Source organism: Electrophorus electricus, chromosome 10 (assembly GCF_041902795.1).
Source record: "Electrophorus electricus isolate QZ-2024a chromosome 10, ASM4190279v1, whole genome shotgun sequence".
NCBI classification, from domain to species: Eukaryota; Metazoa; Chordata; class Actinopteri; order Gymnotiformes; family Gymnotidae; genus Electrophorus; species Electrophorus electricus.
In genome coordinates this window covers 17,948,047-17,963,240 of record NC_137506.1, presented here as the reverse complement: position 1 = coordinate 17,963,240, position 15,194 = coordinate 17,948,047, and the positions used below count along the sequence as shown (strand labels likewise).

Here is a 15,194-nt window from a genome sequence, read left to right as displayed (position 1 = left end):
TACCGGATTCAACGCCGGGAACGTTATGAACGCCAGCTGAATGGTGATGGAGGCATGGCGTACTTAACGCCGTGGAAATCTTAGACTGGCTTACGAAAGTAATATACGCTGCGTTAAACACTGGCGTCTTCGGTAGACGCTTTCTGTAAAAACCAAGGAATCCGCAACACTGGAAACGTCCAGGCCGGGCTTTCAGACGTCCCACCAGCTACACTTGGTGGGTTCTGAAAAGAACGTTTTCAAGTTACAGCCGGTCAGAGCAAGCTCTGTAGAAAAAGGGGGTGTGTTGAATGTCGGCAAAGGTAGGTACACAATGTTCATTGAAAGTTTATGTCGTATTTTATCGTAAATTGGTGTATCGACTGTGCAGTTTACGATTCTCAGAAATGATTGCATGTGACCTTGTGGGTTTTTTTTCGTTTTTTAGAAACAAACTGAGTCGAAGTAATAATGTGATTTGAGAGGGTGTCACGGATATCTGCTTGTCTGCATGGTATTTGCTTCACCGACAGTTAGGCTGGCTAAATTGCACGCAGAAAGAAAAAGAATACAGGCTACAGTAAACTGGCTAATTATTCAACGCTTCTAAAAAAATTAGTAGCTAGATAAACTGGTATGCGTAAGCATGATTAAATGGTTAAAAAAATCATATAACATTATGAACATGTTTTGTTAATTCCGTTTGTTTAAACAAGACGACGCATGTGACTTCTTTACTGAAAACACGACGAACATTAGTCGCATTAATCGGAGTAATCGAAGGTCCGAAAGCAACTTCTGACTGCGTGAACGAATCTTCGTACGAGAGCGCTCCACATTCACAGTAGCTAGCTAGCCTAGTTTATGTTGTCGTCGATGCATTGCTGCCTACCTACATACCTAGCCAGCTTAGCTAACTAAATATTTTGTAAGTTTCTAAAACACTGAAAAGCCGACTCTTGTGGAAATACATTGGGGCCGTAATGGACGTATTCACCCGTAGCACGATCTCAGTGAACCGTTAAGATAAATCACTGTTGGCGTTTTGTAGCGCCACTAGTCCGTTTGAAGAGCGAAATGAATGTTCACGTGACTAATACATATGTTTAGGGTATGCCCGCCTAATTGTTTTTGAGAAGTATTTCTAGCGAATAACTTGGCTAACTTAGTAGGTATCAGCTTTTACCACCATGGCCTGCAGTGGAGCCATCCACTGAGAGATGTGGGTGATTATTAAATGTCTGACAAGACCAAAATGTTTAACTTCTTTATTGGCAATGCATATCTTATTGATAATAGTTAGTTAAATTGCCCTGAGAAATAATTACATATTTTGCTTTGTATTTAACAACCCTGAAGGACTGAGGAATGTATACACTCCTGAAGGTCTGAGGATAGTTTATCATGTGTGTAGTTATCTTATGAAATTAAGGGACTCGGAACAAGACCTCAGAAGAATTGCAGTCGAGGTAAATTCTACTAGTCAGCAGTATTTGTAAATCGGTGAATCACTCATTTACTGGAATACAGGAAACTCAAAACCATCTTTGCATGGTTCTGTAACGCATACTAATCCCTCTGAGTGTAATGGGTTTCATGGCCAAAGGTTCTGGCACTGCCGTGCCAATAATGACCATAAGAGCCCCTAAACTAAAGAGAGAACCCATCCTTCTGTTGTCATCGTCAGGCGGTTTTGGGTGGTTTCATGTGACAGATCGATGAGTCACAGTCTTGCAATTGGTCTTTCAGAATTTTGCATCATTTAATATCCTCATGCCTAAATACTCAGCTGATGAGTGGTCTGACATGATCAACAGTCCTCAGAGGCGCACTCACCAGGATGTATGTGTTGCGTACTTGTTGAAATAAACTGATTCTGATCACTTTGCCCAGCTGCGATGGTGGGCAAGGCAGAGTAATCTGTGGGAGTTGTGCAGAATTATACTTGGATTTAGACTTCATTTCCCTGCAGAATTGTTTGACTTTGTTGAGTGAAACTCAATGGGACTTGATGAAATCATATATAAAAACTCTATACCCTGATTATAACAATTGTACAGCATTAAAGGGACAGGTGTTAAGTGAGCTGTGTTGAACTTTAGAAGCAGGTACTTCTCCATTAAAGAAAATCATGAATTTTCCTCTGCTTAAAGATTTGATTGTATTGGGTACAAGTGGCTGATCACTGTATCTCTTTCCTCTTCCCAGCTTTTCTGTCTGTCCTCGATCCTTGATTGGTGCAGCTGATCTTCCTGCAGGAAAGAAACAAGTTGCTAGCAGCCACAATGCTACCCAAGAATAGGTTAGGCAAGCGGTCTCCTCTGGGAGCTTTGGTCTGCGGTACGTCCACGGAGGGTCTTGTGGATGTGGTGCCTCACGTAGAACCGGATGGAGGTCGCGTGATCTCGGGGATTGGAGCAGGGACGCACGGCCTCCACAGGGTCAAACTTTACCCCGGACAGAGGGTGGGTAGAGGCGAGGAATCTGCCTCATATAGAACTCAAGAATTTTCACTGGGTGATGATCTCTGGATTTTTTTTTTTTGCTGTAACGATTGTTACCTAATCTGTCTCAGGTGTATGTGCATTGTGGTGGTCAGGAGTGCGGAGGTGTTGTGGAGCAGCATAACCATGTGGACGACGAGGTGTCCGTCTTCCTACCACAGCTCAACACGCACGTTCGCCGCAAGCTGGAGGACGTGTGGATGACCCCCGCCACACCTCCGCCGCCAACCAACACCCCCTACTCCGTGTCCTCGTCCATCGACGTGCCAAAGAGGTACAGTTTACTGCTGCTGTTGTCATTCCGTTAGGGCTAATCTTATGGTTAAGGTTGGTGAATCTGACCCAGTTACATCTTTAACGGGATTTTGACCTCGACCTTTAGGAGCCCAGAGACTGTGGACATGGATGAAATCATGGCTGCCATGGTCCTGACCAGTCTGTCCTGTAGCCCCATGATCCAGAGTCCTATTCAGGAGGAGCCAGCACCAGGTTGGCTGCAAGCAGCATGTTCTGCACCTTTCAGCGCTGTGCTGAGCTAGCCGGACACGGTTCTGACCCTTTGCTCTTTGACAGCCTTAAGCGGGATGGACTGTGGTAATAGCGAAGTGTCTGATGGGGGTTATTGGAGCTGTGACCATGGAAACAGTAGCCCTACGCCATCTCCATCTATCGCAGAGGCGGACAGGGCCCTGGTCCCTCCTGTTGACGAAGGTCTGGACATGGAGATGGAGCAAGTGCTTTTTGATGAACCAGCACCGAGGAGACGCAAGGTGAACTCGGGCGTTTTCTTATAATGTTTCCTTTTGTTTAACCTACATCTAATGTCTTGGGTTGTAGTTTATTTGGAAAACTAAATGGTCCTTCTGTGTGCTTTATTATTTCAGAACTCTGTGAAGGTTGCCTACAGATGTCTGTGGCCAAACTGTGAAAAAATACTGACGTCCATCGTAGGCATTAAACGTCATGTTCGCACCCTTCACCTGGGGTAAGAAACCGGCTGGCACAGGAGTGACTAATTGACAACCAGAGGTGGATAGCGCAGGTCTGGAAAGTAAATGACTTCACCAAGATTTTGTTCCAACTCGCCAGCATGCTTTGTCACCCAGCTGAAATCAATTAAGTTAGGTGTTATGAAATCCGTGAACTAGCACATCTCTGGTAACAGCGCTCTTTGAGACCATCTGAGATCATCACGTCATCTCACTGTTCGTCCCTATCTTGATTGGCAGACAAAATGGTGAACAGGACCACTCCCAAAGGGAAGAAGATTTCTACTACACAGAGATCTACCAAGATCTGGAGCAGACAGCTACCTGTGGTGCTCCACAGGCCAGCTGTGGTTCTCCCTCCAGCCCCACCCAGCTGACGTGCTCCCCGCCCACACCCGACACTAACCAGACCAGCCCGCTCAGTCAGTCAGCACCTGGGAACTTCTGGCAGGTTCACTATGAGCACTCATACCAGGTAGGATGCCTGAATAATCCTTTTCCCCCATTTCACTGAGGACCACCAGTGCTCTTTAGCATTTCATCAGGGCTTGTAGTAGTGCTGAGGTCTTATTTAATTTTGCATGGCTGTGAATGTGGTTCTCCTGTTCGGTTCCCACTTTGTGAGAATCGCAGAGCTATGAGACTTTGACGTTTGGTTGCTCGATCTGTTGTCTTGTCCAGGCACTGCCGCCTGTTCGGTTAACTCCGTGTAAACCCGTGTCTGTGCCAGCTTCTTCTCGCTGGACTCCTCCACTTACAGGCCACCAGAGCAAACAGGTTAGGTTCTCTTCTAACGTGGTTGCATGTCATGGCAATGTTGGGGAGTGAAAGAGGTGTACGTGCATGTTGAATGTTTTGACGTGACCCTGCCAGACTTGAAGGCCTTGCAGACTGTCTCATGAATGTGTCGGTAGTCTACAAACAGGCCCCAGTATATAAGACACATGTTCTGTATCCTTATTTTATGAAGGAATGAAAGTATAAAAATTGAGTTGTTTTGTTTTTAGAATGTATGTTTGCTTAAGGAACTACATCAACTGCAACAACAAAAAAATTAGACTGACATTCTTGCATTGGAAATGGCAGCATACTGTTTTTGTCGTTTGCCTTTGGAAGGCAAGAGTGCCATCTAGTGAAAAAATGTGTGAATTTCAAGCCTCTTTGTTTAAATACACACAGCAGTAGTGTTGCCTGTACATGGTGTACTTGATATTATTATTATTTTTTTTTTTATCTCCACTTTGTTACAGTCTACAAATAAATCATAAGCAGTTTACATTAAACCAATAGTTTAGTATTCCATTAACACAACAAATTATTTATGTAATTATACTGTTTCATTCTATTCAGAATCCCAGGCTGCACAAATTATTTCTTTAAAATCACAAAAAGGAAAAAAAAAATAGTGTTCTCTGTGCAATCTCAAATAATCCATATGAGTATTATATATGTATTTCGATTGAATATGGCTATGCAGTAATCATGAATGAACGATCTTGGTTGGAAAACAAACAACAAACCCCCCCCCCCATGTGTTCTGCTGCATAGGCTGCTCTCCTGTGCAGTGCTGTTACTGAGGGCGCTCCGTGCTCTGCCATTCCTCCACAGGGCACACCCTTCCGTCGCCGCTCTGTCAGCGTGGGAGAACAGTGGCTGCAGAACCACAGTGCCCCCTCCAGGCCTCATCCTGCCAGTGTCTCACCTCCCAGGAGCCACTGCACCACACGGTTCGTGCTCCTCCTCCTCCTCCTCAGCGTTCTTTAGTCCTCTCTTTTATTTATTTTTTTTGTCCATGTCCAGGGAAATTTCAAAGCTCTACTGTTGTTCTCTCATACGTCACACTAACAGAAGGCTTCGCGGGGAGGCCAAGAAGTGTCGGAAGGTGTATGGCATCGAGCACAGGGACCAGTGGTGTACGGCCTGCCGTTGGAAGAAAGCCTGTCAGAGGTTCTTGGACTGAAACCCCAGCCGAGCTGGATGCAGAGTACCAGCCTGACCATATGCTTCCCGGAGCACAGACTCGTGTGTTTATAAAGGTGGAACCGTGTTGGAAGGGGAAACCAGATAAACACCTTTTTTTTGTTTTTTAAATTTTACTTCTTTTTTTAAAACAAATACCTTTTCACTGCAAGTTGGTGTGCTGACCTCTCAACATCTCATGAAACCTTGCAGGTGCTGGCAGAGTTAAAGTTTGGAGAGACTGATTCTGCTCTCTGTTTCTCCTTTGGTCTTCCTGGGTCATTCATCAACGTGCCCGTTTTGATTTTTGTTTGTTTTTGTTTTTCCCCAGTTGGTGCTGAGTTTCGATAAGCAATAGCCATATTTTTTTGTAAAGTCTCTGATTTAATCCAGACACTCCAGAGGATTGGCCCAAAACTCTCCTGACGATTACCATCCATAGAAGACAGGGTGCCCACTGTCATTCCAGAAAACTTGTGTGATGTTCTGAGATTAGAAAAGTGTGCTTTAAGGAAAACATTTTATTCAGGGGAGAAAATGGCAGCTTAAAAGTGACAGTTATTATGTAAATGCTTTAAAAGGATATACTTCATGTTTACATATGCCATGTATAGTGGTGGTTAAACGTGGTTATGTAGGTTTTGTGTAATGAAAACTTTGAAAAGTGAGCAAAGCTTTTTTGTATTAAGATTTTTTGCAACTACAACTGAATCGAGTATACATCATGTCATGACCTGTGTATTTCTCATATAATCTCATGTCTTATTTCTGTATAAAAATACATTAATTTTCCTAAAAACAGATGTTAAACAAAAAATATGGAGGGGAAAGCCTGAAGCATTCAATTTGAAAAGCAGATTAAAAAGCAGGTTTAGAAAACGGGACCAGTGCTTGTATTGTAGCCCAGTCTGGAACTTTTGACACTTTTGTTGATTTGATAGAAAACTGGTCATTACAAGTATTGCATTCCTCAGCTTCTTTTTAAAGTGAATGCTTGTTTTCTGTTAAAACCATATTTCTGAATGCTCTTTATTACCTCTATGCTATACCACTGTCCTTTATATAGAGACACAGCCTTAAATGAACATTTGCTAGCATGGGTTCATATATCTATTCTAGTTCTTCATCATGGGATCACTTGGAGAATTGCTTTCCCACATCCCCTGTTTCTTGATTAGGTTCTTATGGTTGGGGTCCAAATATGTGATGTATTTTTGTAATCTTTTATAAGTCATCGTGATGGTGGTGATGAGGAGGAGGATGATGTAATGGGTTTTTAGTAAGCCATTAAATGGTTTGGCGTACTGGTTTGATAAACTGCAGGATATGACCGAGCCCTAGAGCACCGAGTCCCAGTGCATGACACTGATTATCCTTTTATGTGCTGATCCGTCAGCCATTTTCATATGAAATCTGTATAGACTACCATACAGAGTCAAAATGGAGGAGCATTGAACATGGAACCAGCAATATAATAAATTGGCCCCCCCAAAACTGAAGAGCATTTGCTATGAGCTTAGTGAGAGCAATTTTCTTGTACATTTGCTTGTACAGTATTTTCTGTTGCATGAAATTACTGTGGAAATGAAGTTTCAATCATTTCATTTTATTTCATTAAATATGTTTCACACATTGTCTGAAATATGAATGCCTGATGTTTTTAATACACCTTGTGTATGAGGTAACACATTCTGTGTGGTTCCTTCTCAGTTTGGGGGAGTAGTGGGGGGTCAATACATTTGAATTTGAAATGTTTTGTTTTTTGTTTTTGTTTTTGTTTTTTTTATATAGCTAATAAGAAAATAACTTCTGTGAGAATGTAGCTTCTGTGAATAACTAATATAATAATTTCCCTTTGAGCAAATAATTTAAGAAATGGATGTGAAATCAATAATATTTTATTAAGTAGTGGAAGACTAATTTAACAGTATCCTCATTCTTAAACCTTATGTCAAATGAGCATGAAATCTTTAGAATTCAGTATAGGTAGATTTAATTGCATGGGCACATTTGTAACAAATTTAAATCTTGCATGAAATGCAGGCACCAACAAAATACTTCAAGACACAATCATTTGCTGTATGACGAGCCACAAAAGGAATAGTAAACTATTTTATTGACATAAATTTTCTTTTCTATGTACAGTCATTATGATGAGCAGTATAATGATTTCATAGCATAAAAAAACAAACAGAAGGTGTTGTTTGCGTAAATACATTTTTCATTTCTTCAACGATTATTTTCTCAGAATGACACGTTTTTGGTTTCTTTAATGAAATATGGAACTAGACACAAAGGTCTAACAAGTTGTGCTGTCGAGGTCTGGTCATTGCCATATTAGAGTGGGGTGAAATTGCTGAAACAGATTTCTCTTACTGTCAACATCTTTTGTCTACAATTTTTCAGCACAGTTTTCCGCCTTGGCGTCCCACTGCAGTTGTAATGAGGATGGAGGATTGTCATTTTCTTTTAAACCTCTAGATGGCAGTGTGGTAAAGAGGAAACCCACTTTAGTTATGAGGATGGTGGCCTCAGCAGTGACCATGTGAAAATTATTTAAATCAGTGTACAGAGCGCTCATTAGGGAGCCCAGTGAAAACAAATGCCATAGGGTCGTTTGAGGATTTTGCTAGTGTTATAATAACAAGCCATTTAGTTTCAGAGTCTCTGTTGGCTGACTATCATTATGAGATTTTATGGGTTAATATATATATATATATATATATATATATATATATATATATATATATATATATAAAATAGTCTATATTTTACGCATATCTATCCATATGGCATTCCACATTCCATTGTCACATTTTCATGAAGGTACAGAAAGATGTGTATAGTTTCTCTTGACTGAGCATAACACATGATGACTTGTTGGGCAAGTCTAGCAATACTGAGCCATTTTACACCTCGTTCTGCTGGGTAATATCAGTAGACACACTATTAAACTCGCTAGCTCGAGTGGTCATACCCAAGTACTGCTTTAGAAATTCGCTGAAACGCTTTTGGTTGTTCCACTTGCGGGCAGACTTGCGGACACCTATGAAACCGCCGTACCTCTTCTGTAAAGACCTCCCAGGATCCGCGAACTTCCGGTACCCATACTTGCTTTTGAAGAAGCCGCCGAAGCGTTTGGTTAGATTCATGGGCGTGCCCTCCTGATCGCTCCCAAGCTCCCGGTCTCCTTCCGCATCCCCCTCATCTTTCTCCTCAGACCGAGGCTTCTGGGAGTCGTAGTTCTCTTGATCCAGTTTGTCCAGATCCAAGGCCCGCACCACATGGTCAAATCTCTGGAGGGCCTTGGAATACAATGGGCCTCCGGCGCCCTGGTCCAGAGGCAGGACAGCTCCGACCTCCTCCTCGGCCCTTTTAAGCATGGCACCCTGTAGTGACAGCGAGGCCAGGTGTCCTTCCTCCATGGCTGTGCGACAAATCTCCCAGGTGAGGCCCAACGAATCCTCACTGTGACATTCCACCAAGCAGACCTGAGGTTGCACACATATAAGCAAAGTTTGAAGTAATACTTCTGAGCAGATAACATGGCTGCAACTTCTGGTCCTACAAAGCTTGTTGAGCTGGTTTCATGGAGTTTCGACAGCATAGCAGAGAAGCCACACTGCTTCAGATAAGAGGGAGCGAGCACTCCCCCTTGACCCAAAAGAAACAATTAGCAGACATTAAAGGACGGGAAGCTTCAGAGTCGCCGGGAGGGAGGGGTGGAGTTAAGGAAATGTGAAACTGAGAAAGGTATATATTCTTTTTCTGGTCATTCATTTAGCCAAATGCTCAAAAAGAACCCAGGGAGGTTCCATCCGAGCACGACATGGGTCAGTTCTGTTCCACTGGTTTCTGCACCCTCAAATGATGCTGCTGTGTTTCATTTTAATTATGTGAAGAGAAATTGCCACAGCTGTTTGAAGTCAAGAGACAAAAGTACTTCTGGCCCTATGCATGCCTCTGATCTGCATTCAGAACAGATACCTGGACATGTGGCCAAACAGCTTATCCATTCATTTTAAGCGAGAGGAAATGATCTTCGTCCTTGCTAAACCTAGTAAAAATGCAACCATATGTTGGATGTAATGACTGACCTCTAAAGCTCACCATTCCTAAATAAATCCAGTTCCAACTATTACAGAGAATATTATTCTTGCTCAATTGGATAATAACTCTTATGGAAGGTCTAAAGAGTAAAATGAAGTGTTAATAAATGTTAGAATACTGGAGGCTGGAGTCTCACCAGTGTGTTGAAGGCATGGTCTTTGGGCAGAATTTGGCTGCATGAGAGGCAGTCTCTCTGACAGTCACTGTGTCCAGGGACAAATAGCCCCAGTAGCAGCAGAGTCCACAGGGGTGTCTTCATTATAGAGTGAAGTGAGGCTGCAGTGAGGAATACACAGGTTAAAACTATCAAATTAAAATGACAGTGAAATAAAATACTAATCCAAAACCAAGTAATATGACACAACAGGGAACAATCATTAAGCAGTTTCACATCTGCTCATCGATTAGTGTAATTGTGGAGCTTGTTTTGATGAATAAGACCTATGAATATCTAAAAACTGTTGACCTTAGATTATCATCAGATACACCTGAAATGCTTTTGTGTGTGTGTGTGTGTGTGTGTGTGTGTGTGTGTGTGTGTTTGCAGTGTGTGCACACGTGTGCATGTACACGTGTGTATGACAAACTCCGCATCTGCAAGTACTTCACTTAACAGAGATCATCATAAGGTATAACTGAGGCATGAATTAGCACTTGTGGCTTCGTGAGACATCAATGGAAAAGAGAAGGCAGATATACGCTCTGCTAAGCACAACTGCTGCACACAAGCCTGACAAAAGACACGTCATCCCACCCTTGAAGAGAAGGAGAAAAACACAAGATTTATCACTTCGGATAGGACCAATAATAAATGTGTTGACAGGTGTTCTGTTTGCTTTCCTGGCATTTTTGCTAAAGAGACTTTTGCTGAAGTTCAGTGGCTGCTTCAGTCAATTTCAAAATAATTAGACTTGCCTTGAATGTGTCAGTAAAAAAGAAACCAAAGGTGTAACTCACTGAGAATCAATACTGCCCTGGGATTTTTCTAATAGTCAGCAGAACACCCAAAGAAGAGACAGGGTAAGTAATTACAAGGAGTAAGTGAATTATACACGCAACATCTAGAAGGTGAAGAGGAGCTGTTTACTGATGCTCTGCTTTTAATGTCACCTTATTAAGTTATATTGATTTTACAAGAGATACTACACTCATCCTATTCCTAGATTATGTGCTTATGTAAGCCTTCTTAATTAGCTTCTGTCTTAGATGCACTGCTCTCAGTCTTGGAAGACAAAAAAGCAAGTTGTGAGGAAGTGAGCAGAGTCAGCTCTCCTCCATCCAGGCCTCGGGAAAGAGGAGTCACTACACCACCGTAGTCTGTCATTATGATCTTTAGAACGGTATTTTACAGTGATTCTTCTCACATTATATCTCACCATTAAATAATGCACTCTTTCCCATAATATCCTCTTCATTTCCTGTTGACTTGCCTGCACCACTGTGATTGGCCAGTAGCAGATTGTTGCAGCTGCGTGTTGCTGCATGTGGCAGTCATGCAGTCGGAATCTTCTAAGAGGAGGAGCGCAGGTCTCCGAGGCTTAGGAGATACGCAGGGCTTATCAGACGTCAGGATTTAATTTGCAAATGAAATTACGCATGACAAAAAAAAAATGATCAGAGATTAACCAGTAAGCCCACAATAACTGAACCCGTGACCTTTGGAATGATCTTGTATTGTCGACAGAGAACAGAAGACCAGCCTCTGCCATTAATAAGTGAAGTGAAGAAATAATTGGGTTGCTAAATGCCGTCGCTTCTGACGGATCTGACATTAAACAATGAGCCATAGATCTCTGGTCACATAATTATTTAGTACTGCCGTTTCCCTTCTATACACTTTCTAAAACCTAAATTTGTTTGATTTCAGAAATATTTAATTGAGATAAATCCACCATAACATTGGAAGAAGACACAAAAGCTGCAAAGGGAGTTGGGGCATAGCTTTGGGCAGACTGAGAAAGAGAAAGGTGGAGGTGATTTGGGAAGACTGAGAAAGGTGGAGGTGATTTAGGAAGACTGAGAAAGGTGGAGGTGATTTTTCAAATGATTGGTTATATTACTTAGAAGCAGATATTATTCTAAGTGGACAGCATATCAATAAATTGTAAAAGTGTAAAAATTCTACTGAACAGCTTGGAAGAGAAATGAAGCTAATGGAGCATGGCTGATCTCATCTACACTGATGTTATAATCAATGTTAAATACCAGAGGGATTCTCAGTAGTTCAGACTATTTTGCATTGTGAGAGATATTGCTGCTTTGTAGTTATGATGTGGGGTCCTACAAATGTAGAAATTGACTCTGTTTGAATACTCTTTGGTTCTCAATTCAAGTGGAGGTTCACATATGAGTGTAAACATGGATGTTTGATTTATTATAGTGCAAAACAATGACATCACAAAGCCATTCAGGTGGTAAAGGATGCAGCGTTCTTAAAAATAATAGAACCATTCATGGATATGGATAACCATTCATATTCATTCATGGAAAATAATTCAACATGGCCATTCATCGCAAACATTTTAAAGTATAGATTATTCTTCGTCATTATAGGATTATTTCTGACAGATAAATATACTGAAATCTGAAAGTAGGTTGAAGGGTTGTATAAGAAAGAAAGAAGTCTAAGAAATGTGTTTATTAAAAGGTGCAGCTACAGAACCCCCAAGAAAGATCACTACACATTTACCCCCCCCCAACATAGCTGCTTACGCCCCCCCCCCTCGCCCTGACACACCCCTGCAAAAACACAATGCCTTTAATATTCAATAGTTATCTAGGATTTCCATTGCGTGTAACTGATGACCTGGCCAAAATCAATGCAGAGGTCATACTGTTGTGTAATATAATTTACACATTCTCTCGTGTAACATGTGAATTACTGTCATGTAACATGTAAATTACTGATGACTCTTATCAGAAAGACCCATTATACTGTCCTGTTGGACAGATAGAAAAGTTAGATATTGGGGAATCAATTAAAAGAGGGTCTGTGTGTTGGTCTCTGCCCAGCTGCAGAACCCAACACCGCATCACAGTGCCGTCCATGAAGGTCACACACACACACACACACACACACACACACACACACACACACACACCTAGAAACCAAGCACACACACCCACACCCACAAAAACATTCCAACACATGCATGCAAAATTGCTTCAATAATGCTTTAAATATTCTTGACCGTTTAAAACAGTAGTTTTGATCAGGCTATAATGAGCAATTGAAATGAGAAAATGCAGCAAACTGCATTGCAGCAGATGGGATAAGCATTGACACCCATGACACAGCAATAGACTGCATATCTTATGGCAGATTTCACGCTTATAATGCACATAAGGACAGATAAGTGATTTTATTAGTAATATTAATAATGCTTAATAACTCTTAGAACCAGTTAAGAGTTAAGGAATCCTCTGCAAGTTTATTAGCAAATGTATGAAAAACTTTTACTTACCAGTACCAGTGCAAAGGGTTACTAACACTAATAACCTTGGCACTTTCACCAAAAAAGATCAATATTTGTAAATTAAAAAAACTCATAAAAATGATGAACAATGTGAGCCTAGTTCACATACATCAATCAAGTATTTCATTAACGCCTGTAAATATTTAATGAAAGACCAAAAAACGGTGTTGTTCCAAACTTATAGTCTACTGAGTTTACATTTTAAAGTTCACAAGCTTATAGTTTGACAGGGAATTTTGATGTGTAATGAAATTTCAGTTTGATTAATGTTTCCCCTTTTAATCAAAGTAATGTGATCAAGTTAGTGATTCTATAAACCAGGAAATCCCAGAGGATCAAATACAGGTTTGGATTCTTGTCAAACTACCATGATTCACCATTTGGATCAAAGGACTGCTAGATCTATAAATACACACAATTTTAGTGCCTTTCAAGCATGTAGGTCTAACTTGTAGTGTGTGTAGGTCTAGGGTGATGTCAGCTTATATTTATTTCATTTTCCATTAATATGACATGATATGTTGTATTTTCAAATCTCATCTTATCCCATATTTTGAAAAGAGCACAGATAGTTGCCAATCCAATTCATAATGAACCAGGCCTGTTTTGCTGGTGGAATAAACTTTATATGTATTTGCCTCAGGGTGATAAAGGATATTATCTAATTATATTTTAGTTTTGCTTTAGTAAAATGTGTTTTTCTAATTTCTCGCTTTTTACAACAACCTTTACCACCAAAGTGAAAGCTTCTCAGTAATGTTTAAGAACAAAATTATCTCTGAAAACCTAATCTAAGAATAATCTAAGAATAATATAAGAATCACAGCAATGTTATGTCTATAACATTTAAAGAACATATCATCACTGGCCAAAGACCAGGTTCACTTTGACAGGATTCTTTAACTGTAAACTAGAAATAAACTGTCCTGACAAAAATATATAAAAGTAATCTTTTGGAAATTAAACTCAGCATAAAGTAATGTCAAGTGCATGCACACCAAAACCATCTTTGGCTTTGTTCTTTGTTTTGATGGAACGAGTCCTCTTATAATTATTAAATCAACCAAGAGTAGTCACAATTTCTAAAAGCCATTTAAGGATTATTCTTTACCCCCCATATAAACGCAGGAAGAATTAGTCTCAGAGATGAACAGAGATCTAACCACTGGCATCAAACTGTAGAAAGCAATGAGGCTCACCAGCGACAGACAACAGCAAATCAAACGGTGACGGCCTGTACGTGTGGACGCGAGCCACTTTTTTGTCCACAACAGCCAGAAGAGCAGCTCCTCTATTAAGATCATTCACAAGTATGTCAATATTTTCTTCTGCATTCAAAGGGCAGCTTTGATCTAATGCTCCACAGTACCATACATTTCCCAGAGAAGTAACCTGGGGTTTGTAATGAGCTGAGACCATGACTTCTGAAGATGTGCATTGATCTCAGTATGAACCGGAGTATTACTCAATGAAATAATAATGAGAGTATCATGGGATGGTGGAGGAGTACCCCCCTCATTTGAACGAAGAGGAATTGCTTCAGTTCCATTTGAGGCAATGTCTACCAAACTAGCTCTCCAAAGAGCTGGGTATAAAGAGTCTCCAGGGAGATGATCATTCACATTTGTCATTTACACTCATTTAGTAAAGCTAGAAATATAAGTACAAATATTGCAATGAATTGTTGTTGTTTTTAAGGAAAGAACATTTTGACATTTAGAATATCTAAACAGTAATGCTCTAAACTGTGAAATGGTTGCGAATGGTCTCTAGAACCATAATAAGCTCACAGATTTAATCAGCTATTACCTCCCCCCCCCATCCAGCCTGAACGTACCTGTGCCGAGCGCAGATCAGGCACCTGTCCTGAGAAGACTGGAGAAATGGAAGGTAGCAGTAGTCTCCTGTTCTGTGCTCCTGTTTGTATTGGAGCAGAGGCTTCAGCTCAACCCTCTTATAGGGGCACTCCCCTCTGTGTGATCCAGCCCCCCCCCCCCAACCCCCTCCCACCTCGCAGCAGGACGCAGGAGGAAAGCCTCTTACGCACAGATGCGGACCGTCACACCTCGTGCGTGCCAACGCGGATGCCCGGGTTGCGTACTGTGCCGCCTGTCACTCTCCTCGAGCTCAAACTGGGTGTGTGGAAAGTCCAGGGAAAGCAGTTCCCACATTAGAGA

At 41.2% G+C, this 15,194-nt stretch overlaps 2 protein-coding genes across 4 annotated transcripts; one reads left to right on the top strand and one right to left on the bottom strand.

Annotated features, from left to right (window-relative positions):
- znf395a (zinc finger protein 395a) lies at nt 1-7,118 on the top strand. Of its 3 annotated transcripts, none has more exons than XM_027001435.3 (10): nt 1-302; nt 2,188-2,444; nt 2,555-2,757; nt 2,866-2,972; nt 3,057-3,253; nt 3,368-3,468; nt 3,713-3,947; nt 4,154-4,249; nt 5,021-5,199; nt 5,321-7,118. In XM_027001435.3, the coding sequence occupies exons 2-10, from the start codon at nt 2,265-2,267 to the stop codon at nt 5,430-5,432; spliced, it is 1,410 nt and encodes a 469-aa protein (XP_026857236.2). In that variant the 5' UTR covers nt 1-302; nt 2,188-2,264; the 3' UTR covers nt 5,433-7,118. The 3 variants fall into 3 exon arrangements, with proteins under 3 accessions (XP_026857236.2, XP_026857237.2, XP_081577589.1); XM_027001436.3 differs by having other exon boundaries at nt 3-302; nt 5,081-5,199; XM_081721463.1 differs by lacking the exon at nt 1-302 and adding an exon at nt 336-1,448.
- A 1,083-nt stretch (nt 7,119-8,201) lies between these two features.
- pnoca (prepronociceptin a) lies at nt 8,202-14,927 on the bottom strand. Its single transcript, XM_027001488.2, has 3 exons — nt 14,855-14,927; nt 9,678-9,817; nt 8,202-8,922 (listed from the first exon to the last, which is right to left on the bottom strand). The coding sequence occupies exons 2-3, from the start codon at nt 9,798-9,800 to the stop codon at nt 8,341-8,343; spliced, it is 705 nt and encodes a 234-aa protein (XP_026857289.2). The 5' UTR covers nt 9,801-9,817; nt 14,855-14,927; the 3' UTR covers nt 8,202-8,340.
- Nucleotides 14,928-15,194: the final 267 nt, after the last annotated feature.

Excerpts from the sequence above, each read along its gene's own strand:
- znf395a (XM_027001435.3), top strand. The coding sequence starts at position 2,265 with ATGCTACCCAAGAATAGGTTAGGCAAGCGGTCTCCTCTGGGAGCTTTG. Across the intron at positions 3,254-3,367 it reads CAGCACCGAGGAGACGCAAG|AACTCTGTGAAGGTTGCCTA; the intron begins GTGAACTCGGGC and ends TTATTATTTCAG. Across the intron at positions 5,200-5,320 it reads AGGAGCCACTGCACCACACG|AAGGCTTCGCGGGGAGGCCA; the intron begins GTTCGTGCTCCT and ends TCACACTAACAG.
- pnoca (XM_027001488.2), bottom strand. The coding sequence starts at position 9,800 with ATGAAGACACCCCTGTGGACTCTGCTGCTACTGGGGCTATTTGTCCCT. Across the intron at positions 8,923-9,677 it reads ACCATGCCTTCAACACACTG|GTCTGCTTGGTGGAATGTCA; the intron begins GTGAGACTCCAG and ends GTGCAACCTCAG.